General features: G+C 50.3%; 6 protein-coding genes across 6 annotated transcripts; 2 read left to right on the top strand and 4 right to left on the bottom strand.

Annotated features, from left to right (window-relative positions):
- Positions 1 to 1434: 1434 nt before the first annotated feature.
- Positions 1435 to 6260, bottom strand: FTJAE_13101 (uncharacterized protein; the record flags this gene model as incomplete). The annotated part of the gene is made up of 2 exons (XM_037346210.1): positions 1435 to 1650; positions 1701 to 6260. 2 exons carry the CDS (start codon positions 6258 to 6260, stop codon positions 1435 to 1437), a joined length of 4776 nt encoding a protein of 1591 aa, XP_037199900.1.
- Positions 6261 to 9337: 3077 nt separating this feature from the next.
- FTJAE_13102 (uncharacterized protein) lies at positions 9338 to 13572 on the bottom strand (the record flags this gene model as incomplete). The annotated part of the gene is made up of 2 exons (XM_037346211.1): positions 9338 to 13464; positions 13515 to 13572. The coding sequence occupies 2 exons, from the start codon at positions 13570 to 13572 to the stop codon at positions 9338 to 9340; spliced, it is 4185 nt and encodes a 1394-aa protein (XP_037199901.1).
- Positions 13573 to 15683: 2111 nt separating this feature from the next.
- Positions 15684 to 16761, bottom strand: FTJAE_13103 (triacylglycerol lipase; the record flags this gene model as incomplete). Its single annotated transcript, XM_037346212.1, has 2 exons — positions 15684 to 15790; positions 15837 to 16761. 2 exons carry the CDS (start codon positions 16759 to 16761, stop codon positions 15684 to 15686), a joined length of 1032 nt encoding a protein of 343 aa, XP_037199902.1.
- An 846-nt stretch (positions 16762 to 17607) lies between these two features.
- On the bottom strand, positions 17608 to 19327 carry FTJAE_13104 (uncharacterized protein; the record flags this gene model as incomplete). The annotated part of the gene is made up of 2 exons (XM_037346213.1): positions 17608 to 18866; positions 19153 to 19327. 2 exons carry the CDS (start codon positions 19325 to 19327, stop codon positions 17608 to 17610), a joined length of 1434 nt encoding a protein of 477 aa, XP_037199903.1.
- Positions 19328 to 19947: 620 nt separating this feature from the next.
- FTJAE_13105 (uncharacterized protein) lies at positions 19948 to 20298 on the top strand (the record flags this gene model as incomplete). The annotated part of the gene is made up of 1 exon (XM_037346214.1): positions 19948 to 20298. One exon carries the CDS (start codon positions 19948 to 19950, stop codon positions 20296 to 20298), a length of 351 nt encoding a protein of 116 aa, XP_037199904.1.
- A 3238-nt stretch (positions 20299 to 23536) lies between these two features.
- On the top strand, positions 23537 to 25804 carry FTJAE_13106 (uncharacterized protein; the record flags this gene model as incomplete). The annotated part of the gene is made up of 6 exons (XM_037346215.1): positions 23537 to 23594; positions 23692 to 23704; positions 23762 to 23771; positions 23826 to 24758; positions 24811 to 24921; positions 24971 to 25804. The coding sequence occupies 6 exons, from the start codon at positions 23537 to 23539 to the stop codon at positions 25802 to 25804; spliced, it is 1959 nt and encodes a 652-aa protein (XP_037199905.1).
- Positions 25805 to 27678: the final 1874 nt, after the last annotated feature.

Below are 27678 nucleotides of genomic sequence, written 5' to 3' on the forward strand. Positions count from 1 at the left end.
AAAGAAAAGCTTGTTTTCTTTGACGTCAAGTATATACCATCATGATTCGTTGTCGAAGCTTCTCCGTTTGAGATGGAAATCCCGGCAGTTCGGTCTAGATTACCACCCCGAGATTCTCTACACTTCCCGTGTCCGAAATCCGGAAGAGGCGGAGGTTTTTGGGACCGGAGCTTCACTTCCTCTGATCGGAGTTGAAGAAAATGGAGATTGTGGTGGGAAACCGAGGTATATGGAGACTGAAAGCTTGGTATGATCTGATATGGCACGACTAATACTATCATCTCATCACCAACATGCTATTCTCCAAGATATAGACATGAAGCTCACCACTATTTAATGGAACCAATACCAAATCTACCGGTAAGCATAGATCATGTGTAGCTTAATATTATTCGACCACGGTACAAGAGTCAGTATCAGATGCATTGTAGCATCACATCGAACCACAGATCCCACACCGAGTCTGCCCCTTTTTCTAGGGCTGATCTGATACACGTTAAAAAAAAGCTTGTCTGACCTTAAAGGCTTAACTAACGGCGCCAGTTTGTCTGCCGAGAGGCGAGAACATGCAGCTTGTCATCACTATTAATATCCGTACGTTCCGGTGTCTACAAGGATCATCACTTTTATCCATCCATATCCGTCTCGCTCTCGTTCTCGTTCATCGATTAATGTCGATGTAGTAATCATACTTCTCCATATGGCTGCGTCACAGAGATTATATCGAAAAGTGTCTTGTTCATATAGGCTCACTCCGAAGCCGCCTCGATACATCATCAGATCCAGTAAACGGTCAAATCTCACTCAATTAGACATGAATCATGACAGTATCCGTATCAACTCAAACATTAAATTATCAAAACTAGACCAAAGAGGAAGAAGAACAAGACATCGTCGTCTCTCTCCGCTCCCCCATTTCGTCGTCATTGAGGACCTCCGCCATCGCACCGCATCATCCTGTCCCTCCCCCCTTTCTCCGGGGTATCATAGCATTTCCATCCCAAATAAGAAGTGAAATGATTTGAAATGAACTAAAGTAAAAAGAGAAGAAAGAGAAATAAAACGAGTCAAAGCACCAAAAGTAAACCGATTACCTCCAATGCACGTTAAAAGGTTTCGCACGCCCGCAACATGATCCCAAATCCAGGCTGGCAAAAAAAAACATTACCATGACCCGAGGCCGTAAACATCTGTAACTTCCTGATAATGCACATGTGTCTTATGTCTTTTTTGTCGTATTCACAAATCGTGAATGCTTCCGAATTGCTCCCTTCCCAGCGTCATGTACACCGTTGCTATTGCAACTTCTAGCCCACGTCAAAGGTCTACGTTTCCGCAGACCACTTCGTTAGACAAGTCGAAAGGTTGATTGCCGAGTAGTCATCGACTATCACATTCCTCCACAATTCTATGCTGTACACAAACAGCCCTCAATTACTCGTAGCGTCGAGGGGCACCGAACGTGTCAAGCACGTGCTCGGATGTTCGAATAATCCATTCAAGCTTGGCTCTCTCGAGGTTGGCCAGGAAAGGATCCGTGGGGAAGCCATCCTGGATGCCACCAATGAGAGGCTGGATACGTCCAATAAGGAGCTGCATGGTCTGAGTCGTACTCTTGATCACATCGCGAGCGCCCTGTTGTTCCCATTCCTAAGACACATTAGTTGAGGCTCGTTATCAATTATTCAGTGAGAACTTACAAAAGCAGGAAGGTTTTCAGCAAAGGCTCGGAGAGCCATTTCAATCCATTCGACTTCCTCCTTGAGACGAGCGTTGGGCTTCAGATCCTTGGAGATTGTGGCAATAACAACAAGCAACATCAAGGGCGGAAGATTCTCGAACTTGGTAGGGGGGAAGCGACTGAGGCAACGGCGGAAGATCTCTTCCTCGCGTCCACTCTGGATCCACTGGATCATGGCGTCCTGGTAGCGGCCCTCTTGGATGGCCTGCTCAACAATTCTGATGCGCTGCATCAAGTCGTGATCAGCCTCGGGTTCGGTCTGGTTACGCTGGCTGGCGTAGGCACCAGCAAGAGCGCTGACGCTGGAAGCGGGAGCGACGTAATCAGAAGCCTGCTGTGACGCTTGAGGGCTGTTCACTTGCTGAGAACCACGAAGGTACTGGGGGCTGCCCATATACTGCTGGGCCTGGCTGGCGGCCTGGCTGGGAGCTTGACTAGGGTGGTAGCTACCAGCGTGGCTGGGCTGGGGATGATGTTGATTGGAGCTGGCATAGCCGTGATGGGGAATGTTCTGGCCGTGTCCAACGTTCTGAGGGATACCGGAAAGTTCATGGACAGGCTGCTGTTTGAACTTGAGGAAGTCGGCCTGGAGCGCCGCCTGAGAAGCAGACATGGTTGTGACCATGTCCGAAAGACGAGTGACATGCGACAGGAGCTGGTCGATCTTGGCCGTATCGGCAGCATGCTGGGCCTTCATGTACTCAAACTGATCATGGTACTGCTGATGAAGCTCGCCTGCGACACGCTGCGACGCCTGAGTTGCAATGTTAGTGAACGTCGGGGTGAGGCGCTGAGTCAGTGTCGCAAGAACTTCCTGCTGCACGCTCGTAGCAACCGAGTTTCCAACACGATCGGAGATGGCCTTGATGAAATCGCCAGAGCGCAGGGATCGGTTGAGAGCATGAGGAAGAGAGCTCTGGATCTCCTTCTGCACGGTAGAAGTAAGATGAGGCTGCAGCTTGTTGTCCAGAAGATCGGTAACTGCGGCGCCAGCCTTGTCGCCAATGGCAGGAATGACGAGCTCAGTGAACTGGTGGTGGATTAGAGCCTCCAGGACCTTCTGAGTGTTTTCGTTGAGCACCTCCGAAACCATATCAAGGAGTTTAAGCTGGTGCTGATTGAAGTTCTCGTCACGGACGCGAATGTCATCGTCAATCTTGCCGTGGAGGTTCTTGAACGATAACTTGAGGGTCTCCCCAACACTCACGGTGAGACGAGACTCAAGTCCAGAAATGGCGGCATCCAGAGCCTCACTAGAGACAGCAGGTGTGGAGGTGTTGTTCGCGGTCTTGGCATCCTTATTGCCAGCGCGAGGTGCAGCACCGTTAGTAGCTGTATCACCCTGGTTGGCAGCGTTCTTCTTCTTTCGTGACTTGCGCTCAGGTTTCTCAGACTGAGACTCCTTGGCGGATTGGACGGGCGTTTCAGCCTCCTTCGGCTCACTCTTGGCCTTGGCTGGAGTAGTCGATTCGAGTCCACGCTGGCTAGACTCGGCTTGGGCTCCTGGGGTGGGCTGGACGTTCTCCTTGTTCGCACCGCGGTTAACGACACGAACAACGGCGTCTCCATTGCTGGCTGGGGTAGGTACCTCGGCGGGCTGAGGAGCCTTGAGCTTCGAAACAGTGACGACGCCCTGGGCAACGGCATCAACACCATCAAGAACCTTGTTGTCCTTGGACCATCCGAGCTCAGTCTGCTTGACAAGGAGGCAAGCAACACCCTTGGAGTGCATGGCGTACAGCTCAAAGAGGGTGGGTTCGTCGGCGTCTTGAACCATGGCAGGAGTGCCAAGAATGTCAAGACTTCGCAGAATTCCCCGGTTAGCGAACGAGTACTCACGAACACCACTAATGACAGCGGTACTATCCGGCTGGGGGATGGAAGAGTCCTGAGCAATGAGTCTCTGGATATACTCGGCCTGAGAGACACTCTTGAGGTTGTACTTGGGGGCGGACAAGTGCGCAAAGTAGATCGAGTTGCGCGTGGGGTGGCCAATGACAATCATGCCAGTGGCTGAGTGGTACATGACACTACAGACAGCATCCGACTCCTTGCTGTGGGGAAGGTTGAGCTCCTGCACGGGCTTGCCGAGAGCAAGATCCCAAAGTTGCAGAGTGTGGTTCTGCTTCATTCCAACAATCATGTACCGCAGGGCACATCGCTTCTGGTAGGGTCGCTGCTTGTCGAGAAGAAGAACCGAAGTGGGCCAAGCCTTCTCACCTTCAGGTGTAGTGGCAAGCGTCATAAGGGGCTCCTTGACCTCGAGGTTGGTCTCTGCGGGCATGGGAGCACGCGGGTCGGAGCCCTCCTTGACAGCGGTCAGGTCTCGAACATCCCAGAACTTGACCCGACCAGACTTATCAAGAGAGACGATAACAGAGTCGTCCTGACTGAAGGTGAAGTCCTTGCCGGCCTTACCAGTGTTGATCTTCAAGGAGCACTGCTTGGCAAGGGTCTCGGTGTCGACAACGCGGTCGTGGCCAGGCTTGAACAGGTTGTTCTGGAGGATGTACGAGGGCCAGATAAGGTTGATAGACTTGCCGCGACCGACGGCAAAGTACTCGGGGTGAATTGTAGAGGTGCGGGCACGGGTCTTGAGAACACCACCAGGGGCATCACCCTCTTGGGAGCTCATGGGAGGTAGAGCAAAGCCATACTGCTCCATATGAGCATCTTCAATGTGATCCTTGTCACCATCACGAATCTGAACCCAGTAGACGGTGCCGCTGATGCCAGTACCGATGATGGCTTCACGGTGAGCGCCGTCGTGGTCAGTAGGTGTGACAGACATGGCGACGTTGAAGATACGGTCCTTTGTGTCGGTGAAAATCTTGGCATCCTTGCCATCCTCCTGTCGAATAACACGCAGGCCACCCTGCTTGGACATGCCGTAGGCCATGTAGTTCTCAGTGGCGGTGTAAAGGTTTCGATCAATCTGATCAAACTCCTTCTTGAGTCGAGCAATGTCCATGATAGTCTCATCGCGGAACAAGGGTCGTGGGTCGGTGCCCTCTTCCTGAAGAGTAATAGAGATCCACGGCTTCATGGGGAAGTTAAACACCTTGACAGGCGGGGTCTCCTTCTCTTCAATTACGACGATCTCGTCCTGGTCAGCGCTCTCCCAGCTCTCAGCAACACCTTGGGCGGCCTCGTCAACAATCTCGCGAACAGTCTCGGCGACATCGTGTGGGAGGGCGTCCTCGAGAAGTCCCTCATTCTCGCTGCGGTCAAGCTCAGCTTGGATAGCTTGGGCGGCAATGTGAGCACTGTCCTCGAATTCCTTCTCAGACTTGGCGTTGAGCATATCGTCAAGGTCCTCGGCAATTTCAGCCTGGGTCCGTTCGTGCTCCGCGCGCTCAAGTGCCTCCCGGGCTTCATGATCAACCTGCTCGGCAATGTCCTCGATGGCCTCTGCGACGGTCTCCTTGGCGGTCGAATTGTAGTTGTCGAATTCGGAGGTCGGAGGAGTACCCTGCTTCACCGAAGGGTGTGACTGCAGAGACGCGGTTCTGGTTGCCTTTCGACGGATCTGGTGAGGAGAGGTGGGAAGAGCAGCTCGGTCACTGCCAGCACCAACCGAGTGGTCATGGCGGTGGGAGTGATGGGAGTGGTGAGAATGCTGGGAAGCAGCTGGCGAGTCCTTCTTCAGAATCTGGAAAGGCAGAGCTGGTGGCGACTGAGCCATGTGGCTCTGGCTATGGCTCTGGCTATGAGGAGAGGACTGAGCAAGGTTTCCCAAGAGTTGTTGGAAAAGAGCCGAGGTGTCAGTCTGATCCTGCGAAACATGGTGGAAGGAGTCGGATGCGTGCGATCCTGCGTAGGAATCGACCGGGCGGTGCTGCTGATTCGAGTACTGGCTGCCATGCTGCTGGGGATACTGCTGCTGATAACTGCCAGAGTAGCGAGCAGGTTCGGCGGGAGCCAGGTCGGGAGACTGAGGCGTGAGGTTGTTGGAACGCGTGGTCTCAGTCAGAGCGGATTGCTGCTGGTCACCCTGGCTAGGCTTGGGTCGGTTCAACAAGTTGAGCAGATACGAGCGCGTATCGGCCGGGGGAGAACCGTTGCCAAAGGCTTGCTGAGGGTGCGGCTGCTGGGGCTGCTTGGGCTCTTCCGGCTCGTGGGCGCCGCGCATAAGGGCGGCCAAGAGACCAGTCGGGTCAGCAGAAGAAGGCGCAGGCTGGTGAATCTGAGCAGGGAGAGGGCTCTGGATGATACCTCGACCTTGCTGAGCATGCTGCTGGAATTGGTTGAATTGATGGAGCTGATGGTCCGACAGCTGCTGGTGCATCTGCTGGGGAGAACCAGGTTCCTGCGGCTGCTCTTGGGGCTGCTGGGTCTGCTGCTGCTGGATATGAGCCTGGGCCCGATTGTGAGCGGCTTGGCTCTGCAGCTGCGAGCCACCTGAACCGCTGAACTTGAGCAAGTTCAGCAGATTAGCGGTGCGATCCGAGTTATTGGAAGGCATGCTCATGTTGTTGACAGGCGGCGTAGGGGCCGGCGGCATGTCGAGATTGTCCATGGCGACAGGCCTAGGGTAGCGGGAGCGGTTGCGGACTCGAGAAGAGCTACCGCGAGATTATTGTTGGGCTGTGTTTTTTTCTGAACGTGGATGATTCAGAGAGCGACAAGAAAATGGGCGAACCCAAATGGAAACGGAGAGCGGGACGAAAGCAAAAGCAAACGGGCCGAACAGATTCCGAGAGGACGCCAAGAGGAAGAATGAAAGGGGACGACGAGGGAAGGGAAAAAGAAGGAAAAGAGATCAAGATGATAGAATGAGAATGAGTAGATGCGATTCTATCTTTTTAATCTTTTTCAATGATGAGATGAAGTTGAGGATGAAGATAAAAAAAGGTGGTTGACGTGGGGGAGAGAAAAAAACAAAAGTCGCGAAACCGATGATGATGACGGTGAAGTAAGGCAATGCACAGCAGAGCAGACCAGCAGAGAGCAAATCAGTGGCTGGTAGCGGTGGCAGTAGCAGTAGCGGTAACGGCAGTGCCGCAGTGGTACGGTACCTCACTTTAAGCAATGAGCTAAAAAGCCTAGGAGAGGTGAAGTTTGTGTGGGAAAGCAACAGAGGTGATCCCAAGCAATTATCTGTGCACCTCTGCTAGTGTTTGGGGCGGCCTCAGGAAATAGCTTTGCGCAATAGGTTTTTGATCGATTGACGATGAAATTGATAACCAGCTGATGATAGCTACTGGAGCCCAAAGCTGTAGTCTGTTGCCAGTGCAGAAGCCCACGTTGCCCAATGCTACAAGCAGTGCAATCCAATGTAAGGCAAGCAAGGTACCTAATGTTGAGGTGACGGGAGGGATGCATGTTTCCACCTCACTATTCCCCGATTGCAAGGTAACGCACAGAGCTAAAGTACCTGGAGGGAGTGAGGGAGTGACGTGGTTGACTGGGGCTGGTTGGTTTGTCCTCTCTGTGTTGTATTTGCTGGTACCTCAAACTGAGAGGATGATATCGGATGATGCCGTTGAATATCATCGACAAACATCACACATAAAAAAGCATATACTGTAAAGTCTGTTCTTTTTATCGAGTATCAAACTTTCTTCTATCAATAGCATCGAATCTCAAAAGTGGCTGATGCAATGTAAAGCTCTCTCAGCTGTGATACATACAGACAGACATGGATATGAGTGAACCAGTTCGGCAAGGTAAAGGTAGCGCCCAGACCGCCAGCTGTCAAAGTCACCGCCTCTTCAAGTTCTATTGGCCAAGGCAATGAATCCAGATCTCAGAGACATGTACATTATTATTGGTGACTCATAAACCAAAGTAAAGTAAAGCAGCCCGAGATTCGGTTCGAGCCCGAAAGAACTTGAGATCCTGGCTTTTGCATATGCAGCTGCTGCTGTCTGAGTCCCAACATTGTTGAAGAATCTCTGAGACCAGCCTTTCCTTTCTTTTCTTTACCGAGACGGACATCCTTGAGATCTTCGATGGCCTCGACTTTTCATTACATAATCATGAATATGGCAGTTCCAGAAGCGTAAATGATCCCCCAGTTTGGTGATGGACATCTTGGACAAATTGTCGTTATTCCCACTAGGCGCTAAGGTTCTGTATCTTGGAAACTTAATCAAGACTTCCAACGACTTGCATATCTGGACTGCGACGGCTACTTGGGGCAGCTTGCAAAAGACTCACAATAGCATACAGAGTAAAGATTTCATTATTTATCATCTGACAAGGTTTGAAAAGTTAACAAAAAATAATAATGCAGTTTTAAATGCTGGTATCTTCAGTATTGAGTGCTCTTATACACCCTCGGATACGTTGTGAATAACGGCCCAGCCACAAACAACTCAATCTTCAACGGGAAGGAAGAAAACAAATAAAAACTTCACATCTACATAGAAACAACATAAAAGAGCAAACGCCAATACAACATCAAATATCTTTCTTTCTCAGTCTTTCACTCTAGCGCAGCCAATCCCATGATATCAATACCTAACCCAGAGCCTCAACAAGACACTAAACCCAATACAGCATCACCCCCATCCAAAACGACGTAACACCTTCAAACCGCCACCAAATCCTCCTCCCGAGTCTCCAGTCTCCAGTCTCAGCCTTTCAACAAACCCTCATGCGCCCGCGCGCAATCCACCACGATTAAAACATCACCCGTCCGTCTCCTAGGCAATAGAACGCCGCATGATACCTTCACTCATCGCATAATCTTATCGCCCAGCATGTTTTGTCTTCGCAGGTAGTATGCCCACCACTCTTCACTTCCGGATCACAAGAAAACTAACCATCGTGGAATGCAATGCAGTTGGCTTCCTCTCCTTTTCATCCCGACCAACGCCTCGCCTGCCTTCATATTCCTCTTCTTCATCTGCACGTACTTCCTCAATCGGCCATGCGTGTACTGCTCCATCCTCCTCCTTATTCTCTTCCTGACCTCGTGCAACTGGTCCGACCGATGTTTCTTCGACCTTGGCAGTAACTGGTTCCTCCCGCGTCCGATAACACCGGACGTGGCGTTTACTTCGCCGTCAGGGGAGGACCTCACGTTCAACTCGACTGTCCTCGATATGGCCAACACTACGGTCGCGGCCATCATAAAATCTGCTAGTGATGATCTAGCTGCCAGGAGGGCCGAGTGGTCGGGCTTGGGGATTGAGTGGCTTAGAAATTTATTGGGCAAGAGGGAGTGGAGGATTGATTGTATGGATGTCTATATCAGGCTGTGAATAGCCTTGCGAAACCTGACCAAGGGTCGATTATACGTGGCCTAATGAGATGTATATTCCAGGCCATGCCAAGTATTCCAAGTTCTTGATAGACTCTATGTAAGCATCACAAAACATCGCTACATCACATTGACTTCACAAACAAGTCACAGTGGACCAAGAGTCTTATAAGCATAACGTGTCTATTCTCATCATATTGACCAAGATAGTCCCTATAACAGGTTCCTAATTATGTATCCTTCATGCATCATTCAAACTATCATCGCACCTAAAAACCACATGTGTATCCCTCATTTTCTTTCATCAAAAAACGAATGCGTCCTAGGTATATCCTTCGTAGCAACTTACATCAAGGCATATAAAGCATGGCTTCGCTTGCAAATCCTTAAAGCTCATCAGCCTCCTCCGAGTGCTCCGCAGCCTGTTGGGGGGCTTCCTCATCAGAGCCCAAAGCCTCCGGGGCGGCGGACTCGGAAGTGGCCTCGGCCTCGATGCTGGGTTCCGCATCATCAGCCTCTTGCTCGACTTCATCAAGGGGCTCTTCGCCAGGTGACACAGTCTCCTGAGCAGGGTCCTCCTCTTCCTTCACCGGCTCAGCCTCTTCGGATGGAACGACGGTCTCCCCTGTGGGGAGTGTCTCCTCCACAGGAGCCTCACCATCAACGGGGGCATCGGCGGCCACAATTGTATCATCTGCCTCAGGGGCAACACTCTCCTCAACAGCCTCAGCAGCCTGCGTTTCTTGAGATGGAATGTCAGTCGCATACTCAGTAATCTTGACTGTGGCAGTCTCAACAGCTGTCACTGTCTCGACGATACGAACAATGCGCTCCTCACAAGTAGGTTGCTTCTCGGTTTCAGGCGACTCGGCAGCTGGTCCAGCGCCCAGTTCTCGAGGCGCCTCAACTCCGTGATATCCTTGAGACGGAGCTGAGCAAGAAGCGCACGGGTCAACAGATCCAGTCGAAGAGCCATCGTGGCTCTGATAAGAGTTGCCAATGGCAATTTGGTTGTTGTTTATCTGCTCATATTGGGCGGCATTGTTCTGAGCAGGGGTGTCCTCGACGACAATGCTTTCCTCAGGATGATAAGCCTCAACACTGCGCTCCACCTCTTCCTCCTCGACAGGATCCGCAGAAGCAGCAATCTGAGGAGCGGCTTCGGTCGCCTGGATACTGATGGCCTGGGTTACGGTCACAGTAGGCACTTCCCGATTCATAACCACAGTCTGGAAATTCCTGGGATCCTGTTGAGGGGTAGTGTTTCCACGAATCGCCAAGAGAAGAATGAGAACACTCAGCAAGCCAATCAATATGTTCTTCTTGTCTTGCATGGCTACACGAGCTGACTCAGCCAGTAGCTCTGGCAGAGTAGCGCTCTTCATTGCCTGTCGACGTTCCTCAGCGGTAGGTACTCGAGGGGCGGCATGGGCATAATCGGGGGCGTGGCTGCCGGCGGCGGAGCGACTGCGCTCAGCGTAATGTTGTTCATGGTGCTGTGGCTGTTGTTCGTGGAAAGATCGCTGGGACTCCTGATGATGTTCCTTGGGAGCAGGAGCATCACCGTAGATCTCCCTATACCTCTCCTCCTCTCTCCTCAGACGCTCTGCCTCATCATCCTTGGAGCCGACGGGGTCTTCGGGGGCGATAGATGACTCTTCAGCCTCCAGGTTGGTATCTTCAAGGTGAGAAGGCTCAGGTGTAGGTTCGGCATTTCGTGCTTCCTCTGCCAGACTCCTCTCACGCTCTTCCTGAAGATGATCGTCGATATCCTTCTCGAGCTCTTCAAATGATCGGCTCTTTTCATCATTCTGGTCCTCAGCAAAAGACTCCTCGTCATCATCGGCGGGCTCCTTCATGGACTCCTTGGTAACATCAGCGGAGTGTTCCTCGGCAGGCTGGGTGTCGTTCGCCATGTGGCTTTGGTCATGATCCTTGGTAGTGTCGTGAATAGATGCTTCACGAGCCTCCGAGACATCGTGGAGAGACTCTTCATGATGAGAAGGCTCGTGGTGAGAGAGTTCGTGGTGAGAGGGCTCGTGAAGTGACTCATCGTAGGCCGATTTATCACGAACGGATTCCGCATGGAGCGACTTGTCGTAACGAGAGTCCTCATGACGGGATGTATCATGACGAGATGTATCATGACGAGATGCATCATGGTTCTCCATACGTGACTTTCCTTCACTCATATGGCTCACATCCTCGACATGGTTACGAGACTCTCCCCGTCTTCTAGACAGACGTCCTCGCTCCCTCTCCTCAAACTCCCGATGCTCCTCATCCAATCTGATGTATCTTTCCTCCTCTTCAGCTTCCCTCATCGCCAACTCTCTCTCCTGGTCAGCTTCCAGAGACACGAGCTCATGCTGCGATACGGCGTCGACAAGAGGCTCGATCTCGACATCAACCCGCTCCATCTCCTTCCAACAAGCTTCCCAGGCACCACCGCGGATCAGACCGTTGCTAGCATATACCTTGACACGGAAGACCTTTGCACGACCGAGTGACTCATAATTGATATCCGACTTGCATGTCTTGCACCAGTGTGTAGGCGGTGCGTGGGAGCGACGACTTGATCGACGCTCCTCTTCTGGCTGTTGATATTCATCCTCCTCACTCTCCTCCTCTGATGATTCTTCTATTGTCATCTCGTTGGAGGGACCAAGATAATGGCCACACTCTAGGATACGAGCACGACGCCTCATGGGAAGGTCAAGAGCCTCTAGCAGCCTCTCCTCAAGAACCTCGTAGTCGCTCTGAGGGTGTGGCAGGAGGATACCACGCTCGACAGTGGTGTCTGCCATGCGGTCTTGCAACAATCGCCAAGCATCTCGTATAGCCTTACACTCCTTGCTCAGATCATCGGCATCCGCATTCTCGAGCACGTCACCCCACGGCCACCGCAGCGGAAGCAATGTAACGTGAAGAAGCACAAGGGGCGGTGTAGATCGCTTGAAACGGGGTGGTGTCTTCTTAGGAGAGTACTGCTCTGAAAAGCGAGGAGAGCCAAGTCGAGATGCAGAGAGAGGTGCCCTGCGGCTTGATCGAGGAGAGCCAATTGTTGAGCCTGGAGGCGATGACATCTGCATGGCCTTGACAGAAGAAGGTGATCGGAAGACAGGACGAGGGTTACCTCGGATAGTAGGGATAAAGTCTTCCTCTTCCCTGTCATACTCTGAGAAACCGGAAATACCAGATACACCTGAGACACGAGGCGACCTGGTCATCCGCGACATGGCATCCTGAGCCTTTCTGTTATCAGTCTCCGAGACAGATCCCATTGAGCTGCGAGGACTGCGATCACTGAAAACGTCATCTTCGTGCTCATGGTGGGAGCTGTTCTCAGCGGCCTCATCTACACCGCCTCTCATGCCAGCAGTCGACATTTTTGGGCCTGTACGAGTACTAACCGACTCTGAATGAGAGATGTAACCAGTATCGTCTGTTCCAGAGTAGCTATTCAACGACTCGCGCTTCCCGTGGTTATCGATCTGTGAAGCAATGTCACGAGCAACTCCGTTGATAGCTTCGGAGCGACCAGAGTGTCGACGGCTTGAGTACTCGGATCCTGAAGAGCCAGAGGACTCACGTCGAGAGCCTGAGCGGTCTGACTCAGTCTCGGAAAAGTGTCTCTCTTCGTTGCCTTCGGTAGAGGCTTCAACCTCAGCTTCAGCAGATTTGGCCTTGTCCTCTTGGATAGGTTCGTCCTCTTTGGGGTCCTGAGCGGTGGAGTCTTCGGCAGGAATGTTGTCTGTGGGGATATCTGCGGAAGGGGTGTCCTCGGTTGGAGTATCCGCAGGCGTGGCCTCAGTAGTAGTAGCGTCTTCGACAGGGGTAGGATCCTCGTCGTTATCTTTTGTATCGTCTAATGAGGGCTCTGTAGCTGTTGTATCGGCTTCAACTTCAGATGTAGCAGGTACAGCTTGTTCTTCTGACTCTGTTGCTGGCTCCTCAATTGGTTGTTCTGGCTTATCTTCAGTGTCGGCTTGAGCTTTGGCTTCCTCTTTTGGTTCAGCTTCAGACTCTGATTCGACTTCTGAGTCGGCCTCTGAGTCTGATGACTCTTGATCAGATTGGGCCTCCTCCTTGGTCTCTTGTGGTGTTATAGTAGATTGATCTTTTTCTTTAGCTTCGACCGTAGGCTCGGTCTTTACTTCAGTAGGCAAGTCGGTGTGGTTTGTCGTATCAATGTCGTTATCAAGCTCTTTGGCAGGGGAGTCGCTCTTTGAATCGTGGTCTGTTTCAACTTCCACCTTTGGCTCCTCGGGGGCCCTCGTATCGTTATCGTCCATAGGATCGCTCAAGCAAGATGGATCAACGTGAATCTCGAAATCAAGGTCCTCAGCCCTGTTGCGTCGGGGCATCTGAGGGTGAGGGCGGTCAGTGGTTTGTGCCTTTTCGTATGTGTGCCTCGAGTATTTTGCAGTGACACACACACGAACGGTGAAAAAGAAAAGGGGATATTGAAGCGAGGAAGAGGAAGAAGAGAGAGAGAGGCCAAGGGGTCTTCCTGGAATCGTGCAGATATTAGTCTGTACTGTAGGTATACCCCAGACAGACGCTGGGCTTGTGTGGCAGCGGATGGTTGGTCGAGGACGTTGGGACTGGCCCCGGTCATTGTTTACATTTGTTGCTGGGTCGACAGCGTCTGTGGACGTTAATCCCTGAGCGGGATGTCGAGACAACGGTCAGATTCGCAAACGGAAAGTGGCTGAAATTCATGATTGAGACTGTAAATGATGATGGTGTTTAATTTCTACAGTTTCCTTTTGTCTTTGCTGATTCAATTGTAGTTCCATTTCGTTGGTATTTTATCCCTTGTGAGAGAGCAATCCATAAGCTCTTAGCTCTCCCTGTTAGGTAGTTAGTGGGCAAACAGCGGTGATGTCATTCCATTGGACCACACTTGGATCCATTCTGATCGACTACTGAGATGCCCAGCAACGAGCAAACAAATCCTTGCTGTTGGGGTTTTATCTGCAACATTTATCACGTCAGGCCACGATTGGGTGATATACTTACATCTTACGGAGTACTACGCTGCTCTCCCTCCCTCCCACTCGTGACCCGAGCCTTTTTCAGCAAGTGTCACCTCCAACATCAAGTTTAGGGTAACCTCCACCCCCAGGAACGGCCCGTCGGGTCTAGGTGTGTTTCACTTACATAGATTGCCGCATTCCTCGATCACCAGAATATACACAGCATGTTCTTGTGTTGCTCTAAATTGTATAAAATTGTGTGATCGCTAGAGACTCGCTGTTCGGAAATCATACCGAAGAATGTGATACCAAACTGACACAGCATTGGTGTAAAGCAACCAGCAAAGAGATGCCTCGTTTACGTCCCCCAAAAACATCAAAAGTAATACTTTCTCATCCACTACTGTCCCTCTACACCTGTATCACCATAACGGGAACGAATATCGAGGCAGTTTTTACCACTAAACAACCCCCGGCGATTAATAATTCCCAAATGTGTTTGCCAAACCGGATTCCAACACGAATCCTCAGTCCCCAAGTCTTTCCACACACGGATCTGCATCCTCTTCGTTGTCATACAAATCGAAAACTCTGTCAGGCAGTACGGGCACATGCCATCTGCCTGAAGTCCAGGGGTTTTGATTGCCTCACAGACGCATTCGTATATATACCCGCTTCCTTCCGAATACCGCCTCCCTGGCGAGAAGTAGGCTTTCCAGCCGTAGTCGCCGTAGTCTGATATCACTTGATGTTTGCAAACTCCAAAGTACACGAGTTTGTGGGGTGCTATCGTCCCGCCTCTCAGGGTGTTGGTGAAGGTCCATTGGTTGAAAAGAAGATATCGACCAGAGATGAGCTTGGGATGAGACTCAAAGTGGCCTACTACTCCAGACTTTTCCGAGGGGTGTATTTGTAAGCATGGTGAGAAATCAGTGTGGTATGGCTCCAGGAGACTCTTGAGGAACGACTTCTGCCGGCGAGTCTTCTTTTCCAATCGGTGGTATATGAGGCTCATCCGAACGTGCCTATGCCTTATCAACAAGGCTCCAATTCTGAATCGCCAAAGGTTATCTACATCCCATCCTGGTTGGTCTCTAAATGGAGGCCCTTGCGGTTGTGGGTAGAGGTCTTCCTCTAGAAATTCTCGGAAACGGAGTGTGTCTTCATCGAGCCAGGCATTAGGAAATTGTCGTATGACAATTGTTTTGTACTCCCGCTTCTGCTCAAGGTTTAATCGAGAATATGGGACTGTTCTGTGCTCTAGTAGTACTTTTATCCCGCGGCAGGTTGTTAGAAGACACAGCTGACTGGTTGCTGGGAGGAAATCGTGAACGATGAGCAAGATATCGGCGGGTAGGTTGAAGGAAAATGAGTCCGAGGTGCTCTTTGTCTTTGACAACCGAGACCCGCCTCCGCAAATCCAGCGGCTTGATACATCCCGAATTTGAGCCATTGTGAAAGATGAGGACGCGGCTTGCTGTTGGAGTCGAAGGCTTTGCATATGTCTCTTCAGTGGGAGGATGGAAGTAAAAGTGAAGATGAAGGGAAGAAAATGGCAGCGTTCATTCTTTTATCTTGAACCTGCTTATATCATTCACTTAAATTTTAACCAAAAAAATGAAAAAGTATAAAAAGAGAAGTATATAATAAAATTTGGGTTACGGTTCGATGAAGAGAGTTAAGATTGAGTGTGTGAGGAAGTTTAACACACCAACCATACAGAGATGCTAAGTTGTTGATATAGTAAGATTCAAGCGTTCCAGGTCCAATCATACTTTCTGTGAGTCTCCTTGAGAACTTTAATAGCCTTTTCGTAGGCACGATGCTTGACATCCCGCTTAACCACGATATCAGGGACTATGAAGTTTAGTGTTTGAATTCGGGAGAAAGTTTGGTGACTCACCTTCCAAGTATCCATGGAAAAGTTCTTTCTCATGCAAGATCTCTACTCTCTGAACTTCCCTCTCGCCGTCCTCGTTGTTGATTCTCTCTGCGAACTCAGTCTGTTCTGCAACGAGGATATCGATACCAGGAACGATCAGGAGAATCCTCTCTGGCAATGATTCCTTTTCTGAAAGGACAGGACTCAACCTTGGATCTTCAAAGTGTTTTGCTCTCGCAGGTGCTGCATATGCGTCGAAAAGAGGCAAAAAAACTTTTGCCGGGTCATTCTTGGGCATGTTGTCTGGATGCGGTTTCTCCCAAGGACTCAGACGGAAGTCAATAACAGCGTAGAAAGTTGTGATGGCCTTGATAGCAGTAGGGGACGGTGCCTGACAGCTTTCTTGCTGATTGACTGCAAAAGCCAAGTTTCCTCCGGCAGAAAAGCCACTCGTGGTCATTAAAGTTGGATCTGCGCCCCAGCGTTCTTCAGCGTTCTCTTGTAGCCACTTGATCGTTGCATCAGCATCGTCAATGGCCGCAGGGAAAACATGTTCCGGCGCAACACGATAGTCAATATCAATAACAACGGCACCTGTTTGCTCCGATACCAGTTGATCGAAATATGCATGGCCCTCTGGCAAGCCACCCATGAAAGCGCCAGCGTGAAAGTTTACATGAAGTGGCCTGAGAGCTCTCCCCTTCCCAACACCAGCAGCCTTAAAGATCAAGGCTCGAACATAACGACCCGGCGCAATATTGAGAAATTCGACAGTGTAAGAGCGATACAAAAGACATGGTATCGTGGCGATGGAGTATGTTAGGAGGGCAGCTGGTTGAAATACTAGCAACCGCCAGCGCAAGGCCCATGGTATATTGCGGTAGAAGATCGCTACCAGACTGGGCCGAAACCAAATATACAAATGGTGGACGATGCTGGAGACCATTGTCGACTTTTGGTTTATTGATAATAGCGCGATAGAACAAAGTTGAAGTTCAGGTTTGCGGCTGAAATGCAGTAGAACAAAAGCATCGAAAGTTGTAAGCGGCCCAACATTGCACCGGTCTTTTATGAGGAAGAGCCAATCAAGAACCACAGGCCAAGAACAAAATGGCGTCTCATTGAAATGATATCTATCTTATTCCAGTGATGGTTTTCACAGATCGAGTCCACTAAGGACTACTCACGATTACAGGTGTTGCTCGAGCCTTGAGCAAACATTCACTTATTGGAATCATCAATATACATGCATCTCAAACAAGAACAGTTTCAAAGCAAGCCACTCATTGAGAGATACATGTACAATTTCCTGCATGTAATTTATATCCCAGCCGCCACTCAAGCCGCTGTCAACGTACCGACATAACATCCCTATCCTTGCAGCTGCATTCTAGCGACCCGATGCTCCGGGTCTATAGATTAAGCATAAATGAGGTGCATCTTGAAATCTCGAAGGAAAAAGCAAAGTTTGATGGTTCATCACAGGGTGCAAGATTGAAAGTGTTTGTGGGAAAGTAAAATATTAAATATCACCAAGCTTTGCAAAGTTAGCTGGAAAGCCCTCGATTGCACCACCTAAAGTAACAGACACAAATAAACCCAGGTACTCCATATACTCGTGTATTCTTTAGATAGACCTGCTTGGTCGCCCTTCCCCAGCCCAGAGATTTAGAACCCAGTACAGAACGCCATGCTACGCTATGTCAAATTTCCAATTTCCAAAATCCTCCACCTGCAAACTGAACCCAGGTTGAATGTCCACATATAAAGGAAAGCAACACACTAACTCAAGTTATGGTTCCTCAGCCACAGGTCGTGGAGGTTCCATAGGTGCATTTGGTTGCCTGTTACCCGAGCCTCGAGTTCCTGGCCGATGGCTGTCCGTTTGACCAACGAGGTGTTCACTCGGCCCATAGAATCCATGCATCTCTTCATTCACAATACTGAGATTACTCTGACCCAGAGAATCACTCCGTATTCGTGGTCCACCCGACTGACGCTGAGCTACAGGAGGTCGGCTCGGGACACTGGCAATACTGCCTGATGATCTTCGTCTTTCATCTCTTGGGAATACCACCGACGATGGAGAGCTCGGCAATTCTGGTACGTACGGTGTTGCTTCTAGCTCTGCTGTCGGATGAGCACCTGCCATCACTCCAGGTGAACCATCGGATCCCTCTGAAGCATTACTGTAGTTCCGAACGTGGGTATACGTCCCATGTGAATCTGTACTCGAACGGTTCCTCGTCGACCCAGTAAGTCTAGAGATATGGCTCATTCGATGTTGTTCGCCTGCGGCCACGGCGCTGAAGTAATCGTCCCTGTTACCCATTGCATCGAAACTAGCATGTCTGCTGGTGTTGCGGCTTCCTGGTACCACGTGGTAACCGTTACCTCCTGGCGTAGGCTCATTAGAACTGTGATCTGCACTGGCGAGACCGAATGGTGAAGTTGCTGCGGAGTCAGGGCCGGGGTTTCGCGGCCGCGGAGGTATCAATGACGGATGTATCAATGGATCGATGCTTAGTTCATCGACGGCCGAGTCTGCAGTCTTGTACTCTCGAGTCTGTCGAGATTTACTATTTGAGCCGTTGGATTTGTCTGATGTTTTTGGTGTGGCGACAGCAGCAACAACCTTATTCAGATGGCGGATGATGATAAACGCCGCCACTAATACGATAATCAAGAAAGCCACAGAGCCGGCAATAATACCAGCCAATGCGCCAGTTGAAAGGCCTCCTTTGTCGCCGTTGTCATCGTCAGATAAGCTCGTTGGGCTGACTTTGGGGATCGACGATGGGAAGTATTTTAGAACTGCCTGATCGTTATCTTCCCCAGCATTTACCGTCGGGAGAGCCGTAGGAGCCGTTGGTGTTTCGACGGTCACGGCTGTTGTCTTATAAGTCGTTCGCTCCCCCCTTATTGTCGTTGTAATGACCATAGTACTTGTGACAGTTACAGGATCGGACGAGTAGCACTGGTTCACGCCGCATGCCATTCCATTCGGGCAGCAGCCGTAGCTCAGTGATGACGGACATAAATACTGGCTAGCTGGACAATCGTACGTATATGCTGATCCAGAGGGCGGTACACAGTTGTCGGCTGTCTCGCAAAGGTAGCCGTCAGGACAACAGCCTCCTACTATATGTGAGCCTTGTTCACAAACGCTTGACATTCCCGGAATACGAACCTCCATAGACCGGAGCGCAAACATGCCAGCCTATTTTTGTTCCACAGGTCGAGGGTCCCTTCGTCGTCGCTTGGCAGCTCTCTTTGGCGCAATCATAGTTTTCCGGGCAACATCCTCCGTCCAAACTCGAAGGGCATAATTTCATACTCGTCGCACATTGCGCTTCGGCTCGTCGAGCAAGACCCGCTGGCTGTGTGATTTGCGCCTCCTTCTCAATACGATGAACGCCATCATGTCTTCTGTAGTCGGCCGCCTCGACACCCAAAGCCCAGAATGCACCAACGACCGAGGCGAGGCAAAAGCTACACCCCCAGTTCCTCATCTTGTGCGATCATGGAACTGAGGGGAAATGCGACAGCGAATCGAAGTGGTATCGTTCAGCCGTGAGGGGCGCCGATCATTAGCAAAATGTAACTCGGATAAATGCAGCCTCTTCAGGCTGGTGGTTGTCGCAAATCAACGGATATAATCTGATTGATAATCGCGGGTTTACAACGGTCACAGATCGGTTCAAGACAAGATCGCCGTGAGGATGGTGTCGAATATTCAACCGTTTCGCAACAAAACAACCAGAAGCAATGATGAGAAGGAGAAAAGGAGAAATCTGTCAGACAAAATAGTAATGTTCCTACTGTCAGCAATGGAGGCCTTAGAGGCTTGCCAATAACCGGGGTCTGAAGATGCTACGCCACGAGTGAGCAGTAAATGCTTCACTCGTGCCAGACGATCTGTAGGGCTGAGCGAAAAGCCCACTGAAACCGACTGCACGGTTCGTTCTGGTTGGGCGGTCAACCCAAAAGCGCAGCACTGGTGAGATTGCAAGAAATAGCTCCTCTTAAGGTAATAATAATCGTGGGCCCAGCGTGGAGACTATGAAAGCAGGTGAAATGGAAACGGTGAGAAGTTGCACGGCGATGAGCAATATCCTACGGATAAGCAATAATGGGCTCGACACGCGGCTCATTTTCTCTCGCGGGGGCTGCTCGAGCTGAAACCGAGCAGAACATCATAGGCCAAGAGCTTCAAGACGATCGATCGGTGACAGAGCTGCGAGAGAGCACCCATATGCGTGGTATTGCATTGTGGCTCGTCATCTTCACCAATACCATCGCTCGAGTCACAGCTGAGGCTGTGGTGCAGCTCATGGGATTCGCTGGACACAACGCCATGGTAGCTCAACAGCGAAGCCCCCTCGGTGCTCTATTTCTATACCATCCCTCAAGACAATGCAGTGTCTCTCATCTCACGATTGGTCGGCGACGGATTTCTCAAGCTCTTAGTGGCCGACTGTGAACGGAGAGTGCATTGTTTGGGAGCATATGGTGCGCTCAAGTGCATTGGCGTTGCTACCGTGGTAGCGTGGCAGCCATTCAGCGGTCTTGTCCGTCTGACAAGTAGACAAGGCCACGAATCAAGTGTCTTATGGAGAAGGGAACCCTGTCCATAACGACAGAAGTTCATCCAAATCACCGGGGATTGGGGGCCGAGAACTTCGGGGGCGGAGGCATATAATAGCAATGGAGAATAATGATTGAGTTGAGAGATGCTGATGAGGTCAAGCTGCTTTGAAGACAGCCGCCCTTCGCTGATACAGACGAGTATTATGAATTTGAATAGGATTCTTTAAGGGATCATGTACTCCGTATTGTGCAGACAAAGACCCAGTTGGGCGATCCTAGGCCCATTTGTAAAGTTCCGAAAAGCGATGCACTTCGGATGTCTTCGTTAAAAACTTCCTTGTCGTGAGAGCAATATGCTGGCCAGGTTGACCGATGACCGTTACTAAGCGGTCAACCTCTTGTAGCCTTACGATCGTCGACTAAAGCAACAGACTTTTATCAAGCAAAATTAGCTTGGCGGTCAGAAGGGGCATCTGCTTTTAAAATTTGATGCCTGGTTTGAGATGGCTGTTGACATCGTGAGGTAGCGGCGGTTTATCCTAAAATAGAGTCTTTTAGTGAGCACGAACAGGCTGGACTTTGGTGGTAGGTGGAGACGTAATTGGAGCCCGTCTTCATCAGCAGGACGCTCAAAAAGATTGCGGACCTCGGCTTTCTGTGGAAATGATCAGAAAAAGAGGCATTTTCGTTAACCTTAATAACCATAAAGAAACGTCATTCTGTCAGTGCGCAAATAGTCGCAACCTTCGAGTGAGTTCTCGGGGAGAAGTCCAAGGCCAAACAGAGTAGTAGCGGCTGCAGATGGCCAGGAGCCTAAGTTGACCACCCATTACGATCATAAGATTGAAGGATGGAGTAAGGTACTCGGAGAGTAGCATTATCAATCATCAGCCCAGATTGTGCAAGCGTTGACTCTTCCCCACCTCGCAAATGCTTGTACAGAGCCAACCCAAACCTAACCAAACCAAACCTCCCTAGGTCTGGCGCTCATATCATGAAGTTGGACCTCCCAAATATCGCATGGATGCTCGACAGTTGGGTTCCCATACAAGGCAACAGAGAGTACCCGGCCGCTGCCCGCGCTGCCAAGAATCCTTAGGCCTCTCAAGGGTCCTGCGACGTTAGCTGCATGCCGGTGCTTTACCAGGCGCCACTTTCTAGACCGGACGAGAGCTATCGTGGCCCCGTGGCCAAGATGAACTTGAGCTTCACGATCGGTGGCTGCCGTTGATAAATCCTGGCCATTAAGCCTCCGATTTGCTTGGCACTCTACGCTCAGACATTGGCAATAAACTCGCCGATGGCTTCTAGAATTGGCAGGTAGGTACACCGTACACCAACGCTGGTCATCAACATCGTCAACGTCGTACTTGTAGCTCGTGTTGCTGAATTCATCTCCACTGATGCTGAATTTAGAGCATTGCCAATCAAAGGGCGGAATTAAGGGTCCATGAACTTTATTTGGCGGACGAATGAATCGTGCCGTTCCTGCGCAAGCGAACTGGTCACAATCGACCCAGAACCTCCCGTCAGACTCATCGCGGGGGGAAGTGATCACCCCTTGTTGTGATCTTCCTGAGGATTCCCATTGTCCTCAAGAGCGTAGATCTCAGACCGACCGATGCAGCATTTAAACGGGAAGGGTTGCGGCGTCCGGCAAAGCACGCGGGGGCGGGAAGGGTATGGCGTCGGATGCTCTCAGTGGCTTGCTTGGCCTGTGCAATTAGCCAGGTTTCTGGTTTGCCGCGCCTGTCAGAGCGAGTTGCCCATCACCATCTGGACCGAAAGCGGCCGAGTGGCAGCCGGATGGTGCTGAATTGGCAGTCTCATTACCCCGGATTTTCCAGCCCGCCGGGGAAAAGAATGCCAGGGCCATGTGGTTTTGGGTCGAGGTTTGCCGCTTTTGAGGATGCCATTTGGGTGGCTGCAGGGACACGAGGTCGGTGCTTGACTCCGAATACTTGATTGAGTCTTGGGGAGCTGGAGAGGGTTACATTGATAACGTCCAGTTCCTCCTGTCAATTCTAGAACTTCTGTCTCCGGGTGGCGTTGGACGAGAGGAGAGGAGAGGGTCGCTTTTCATGTGAAGAAAAGTCACCTGCTGTAGACGAGCGGGGGCGTGGATTTGCATTTGTTCTGCACCAAACGGGGAAAAAGACTCATACTGTATGATGACTGTGCGACAATGGATGATTACAAGGGCAAACACAGTATGAATCCACCGGGTTCCATACCCCGATTCTCCATCCCACCGCAAAAGCTCTCAGTTAACCCCCTGCAAATTCATCCCATGGTCCCATTCTCATCCCCCCAAATCTCCAGCTCTCCGCAGAACAAGGAGCAGCGGTTACGAAATTCTTTTCAGGGCACATTTCTGATGCTCTCACTCTCAGTGCTACTACTTGCAGACCAGCGCCCGTAACCCCGCAAGCTAGCAAAAGGTAGCTTTGCCCAGACTCGGGCAAGTGTCATAGCCAGGGCCAGGGATCCATGATTGTCGTGGATGCTGAAAGATCACGATGGTGTGTAGTGAGTGACGAGACTGGCAAGGAGGGACCTTCTGTTAGACGGTAGACCGAACCATGACGCCCCAGAGACGCACGAGGCATCAATTTTGATCCCTTCCATTTCTTCTTTTTCCCCTTCTTCTCTTCTTCCCGCCCCTCACACGTCTTGGTCCTGTTCATAATCCTGCTCCTGGCCTCAATCTTGCTTGCCTTTTAAACTTTGACCATTGTCTCTTGTTTGATTATATCGTCATATTCCGCCCTAGCCAACGTTCGTGACCATCAATCTCCCTGGACTACTGCTTGTTAAATACCTACCACTACCGATCTCCCGCCTCCGCTCCAATTTCTCCCCAGATCCTCGGCTTCTTGTGGACTTTATTTCCCCCTCTTACTTCCCCCACACGCAGATCAGTTATTCAATTCAAAATATTCTGTCGACGACTTGTTTTGCTTCAATATAGCATTCAGCAACTGGTTTTGTGCTGAGTCTGTAGATCTCGAAACGCCTCTCACCAATACCCGCAAAGCTCATGCGCCACCATCTCAATTCCTGGATGGAAACCGCATGATTGACTTTGTGATCCTTCGATCATCTATATTCGCCACCACATAACGGCCACGATGTTGCTGTACACCAGACTTGCACCACCCAAGGTCCCTAAGAAGCGCTCGCGCGCAGGTATGTGAACCATTCTGGAAGCATTCTGTCACACAAACAATGCTCTCCATTTTAGCTCATTGGACATGCTAACTCGGACGTTTTTGTCGTCGCACAGGATGCAGTTATTGGTAAGTCATTGCTATTCTCTATCTTCCATATTAGCAATTAACTAACAATCTCTATAGTAAAGAAAAGGTACAGAGCTCACTTCACATATGCAGTCGACATGATACTGACTAGCTGCTACAGAAAAAGAAATGTGACGAGATTCGACCTGCATGCGCCCGATGCCAAGAACGTGGCCAGGAGTGCAATTACGAACCTGTCCGACCTCGTCAGAGGCGCAAGCGTGAAGCAACTGTTCCCTGCTCGCCATTTGACACAAACTCCTCCTCAAGCTCGGACAGGGCAACTCATGTTTTGGATATCCATGGCAACTCCGAATGGAACGACGATGCGCATGATAGATCAGCTGACGAAGACTCACTCGACGACACTCCTGTTACGACCCAGGCTCCAATACTCAACACTTCTCTCGTCAATCGTACTGCCAGCATATCCACAACTGACCCTTCTGACTGGGCGGCCACGGACCTTCCTATAATTTCACCCCTCGACTCGGTCGATTTTCAATTGCCCCCGTTCGATGATTCCAAGTATGTCGTGCAACACATAGAGAACGGAGAGGAGGATATCGAAGAGATTGTTCGCCGGGAGTCCATCACCATCAATATTCCGACGACAACCTATGCCAGCACATACGCAGCCGCATACGCCACCCCTAGCCCTTCACTGGCTATGATCGCGCCTATTCCTACACAATCTCCTCGACTTGAGTTCTGCGCTCCGGTATTTACAGAGTTCTCCGAACGTACCAACCGACGCGCACTTGTCGACCATTTCTGCAATGTTTTGTCACATCTCATCGTCTTCCGTGAAGAGAGTGGCAATCCCTTCCAACAGCTCGTTCTTCCCTTGTGCCATGAGAGTCCTGCTGTCACCAATGCTGTTTATGCTCTAGCGAGTGCTCATCTCGAGTACCGTGGGGTTGAAAACGACGAGAAGAGTGTCTATTTTCATAACAAGGCTATTCAGGGTCTGGCGCGGCTCATTCAAAAGGGCTCAAGCGCAAACCGAAACGAGTTATTAGCTGCCATCATGCTTTTAGTGTATTATGAAGTCGTAAGTTGATCGATTAACTTGAATCTTTGGCCCATCAGCTGACACCTTGTAGCTGGTACAAAAGGGTAGATCCAATATCGTGGATGGCCATCTCAAAGGCGCCATGACCATCATGAGCAACAATGGAACTGCCACTGACCCAACTGGCGTTTTCCTGGAGCGGGTAAGTTGTATCCGATGGGATCAATGAGCAACTGGCTGACGATTTTCAGGCATTCCGCTTCTATGATGTTATTGCGGCACTGTCATTTGGCACTGCTCCTCTCTCTAGTGCACCCGGCACAAATTATCTTACACCTTTCCCTCCTCTTGATTCTTGTGGCGCCACATCCCCCTTGGGCAGTGTCGACACTCTGCTGGGCATGGCCACTTCCTTGTGGCCAATCATCCATCGACTCTCAAACCTCTTGGCACTCAAGGATCAGCTTGATGTTGCTGTTGCAAACGAAGAGGTTTCCAAGGTTGCTGTCCTCCGAACGGAATTTGAGACCTCGGCAACGGCTATCGAGGCAGCGTTGGAGGACTGGCATCCTGCCGTCCCCGAAAACTCTGTTCTGAACCAAAACCCTGAGGAGTTGAGCCCTGAGCAAACCGCAGAAAGGAGCCGACTCCAGAGTATTCTCAGCAACGCTTTGTCTTATCGCCACTCTGCTTTCGTCTATCTTTACCGGACCATTTACAGCTACCCAAGGAGACACCCACTCGTACAGCGCCATGCCCATATCAGTCTGACCCATTGTGTCGGAACAGTCAGCAATACTGGTCCCATGAGTGCTCTTCTCTGGCCACTGTTTGTTGCTGCTTGCGAGGCCATCACACTAGCTGATCGCGAACTTGCCCGCCAGGCATTTATTGCGATTAACCGCCGGCAAGGCATGACAAATATTGACCGTGCGTGGACTATTGCACAAGAAGTCTGGCGACGTGCGGACAAGGCCGATATGCTTCAGCAGCAAGAAGAGGCGATGATGATGGGTGTCAGGAGTGGTGGTGATCTCTGGAGAAGAGTGAGTGCAGATATGGGTGTAACCATCGTTTTTGGATAAGACAGCAAAGGGAAGGAAAATACGGACGAGTCATATGATAGCGACGACAGCGAACTGGCGATACCCGTTCAGCAATCATTCACAGTTGGATATTATTGGAGTTGAAAAGGAATGGGAAGCGTAGTGATATATACATATTTGGAATGGTTGGGAGCACTTGGGTTTGCTTAGGTGGCATTATGTGGTGATTTTAGGGACGGTTATCTGAATGGAACTCGACTGTATCTGTATGGTATATGAACGCGATGAGATGTATTTTATAATGAAACATGAAGAGAATATGTGGATATTGACTGCTGCTTGTCTGTTTACTTACCCACTTGACGTCCTAGAGCACCATGGATGATATGCCTGTTTAGTGGACCTCGATTTCATTCGCCACTTGTTCAACAGATTTGGAAGCTCTGTTTCATCGGGCGATGAAGCTGTGGGCAGTGCATAATGATCTGCATGAGCTTGGCATTGGCGTCGGAAGGCCATGACGATTCATCAAGATGTACGTATGTTCCAAAAGGCTGAGGAGCGGTGTTTGAGTCTCTGTACTGTAGATTACGAGTGCAGCTGGGTATGGAAACTGACAAACCATGATTGAAAAAGGCTTCCCCGCATTCTGGGACCAAAGTTAATTAATAACTCCGGTTTCTTGGCTTGATCCATGCAACGAACGGCTTATTCGGGATGGCTGTCTGTCGGATCATGGGATTGACAACTGTCTAGCGGCGTGGGGTGAACTCTCTTCACTCAAGATGAAACAATGAGATCGTCTGTCACCAACCTGCAGTCAATTCGCTTAGAGAGGTCGAACTTGGATAAGAATGGTCTGTATACGAGGAATCCAAACACAATGCATGTAACTACCTACATAGAAAGACAAACACCCACTGCAAGAATGCACAGGTGAGACATAATATGCAAAGCACAAGAGCATCATCGTGGGCTGAACAAGGCGGCAAGCGGGCCGTTAAGTTGGTTCTCACTAACAAGGTTGGGGGCGACGGCTAGAAAAGGGGAACAGGGACAGAAGAAAGAGGAGTTGGAGGAGGAGGATTGGATGAGACGAATCCGTGGGAAAGGGCTGAGAGTGAATGGGAGTGGGATTGAGGAGGGATCAAGGCTATTTATTGCCACTGATGTGACGATGTTGGTTTTTTTGATGCCCAGTTTTGTTGTGTTGCATTGGATCCTTACTTTTCTCTTTAGAGACATCTCTCCTTTTCTCTCCTACAAACTTACACCTGTTGTCATTGAAATAGGAGGATATTTGCTTGTAAGTCAAACACTGAGTACCTATTGCGTATGTCTCTGATCACTTGAGGCTTGAGCTTTGCAGTTCTTTCTCTCCACATGAGCAATTACCCCACCTGCCTAAACACCATCCCCGTCCCCAGACCAGACCAGGCTCTCAATTCCCTGTCGTTCACTTTCGCAATCATATTCGTTTTGTCATTGCATCTTGTTCCCTTTCATCCTTCTTCTATTGGCATTTTCTTAATATTTCCGTCTTAATACTACTCAATTATACCCGTCTTCTCTTACGTCACGGCACAACTCAACACGAAAGTCTGCGTCAACTCCTCTCTCCCGTCGTCGCCTAATCTCATAACCCCTGGCCTACCTCACGAGCTTCATTCTGTGCCGTCGCTTATTAGTTTCATGTTCCTGATTGATTGCCCAAACCCAATCCAGAACATGCTCCTCAGCCATTAATGCGCCCTTGCCCAGCTTTAAGGCTTCTGTCTCATATACGGGAATACCACCATTTTAACTCCTTCTCCTAGAACCCACGAACATCGCAACAATCTCCTGTCGCATTCGCATCCCTTGTGTCCTCCTACTCCGAGGTTGCATTGCCTCGCCACCTGCTGCATTGCATA

Source organism: Fusarium tjaetaba (genome assembly GCF_013396195.1).
Source record: "Fusarium tjaetaba strain NRRL 66243 chromosome Unknown NRRL66243_c0000384, whole genome shotgun sequence".
NCBI classification, from domain to species: domain Eukaryota; kingdom Fungi; phylum Ascomycota; class Sordariomycetes; order Hypocreales; family Nectriaceae; genus Fusarium; species Fusarium tjaetaba.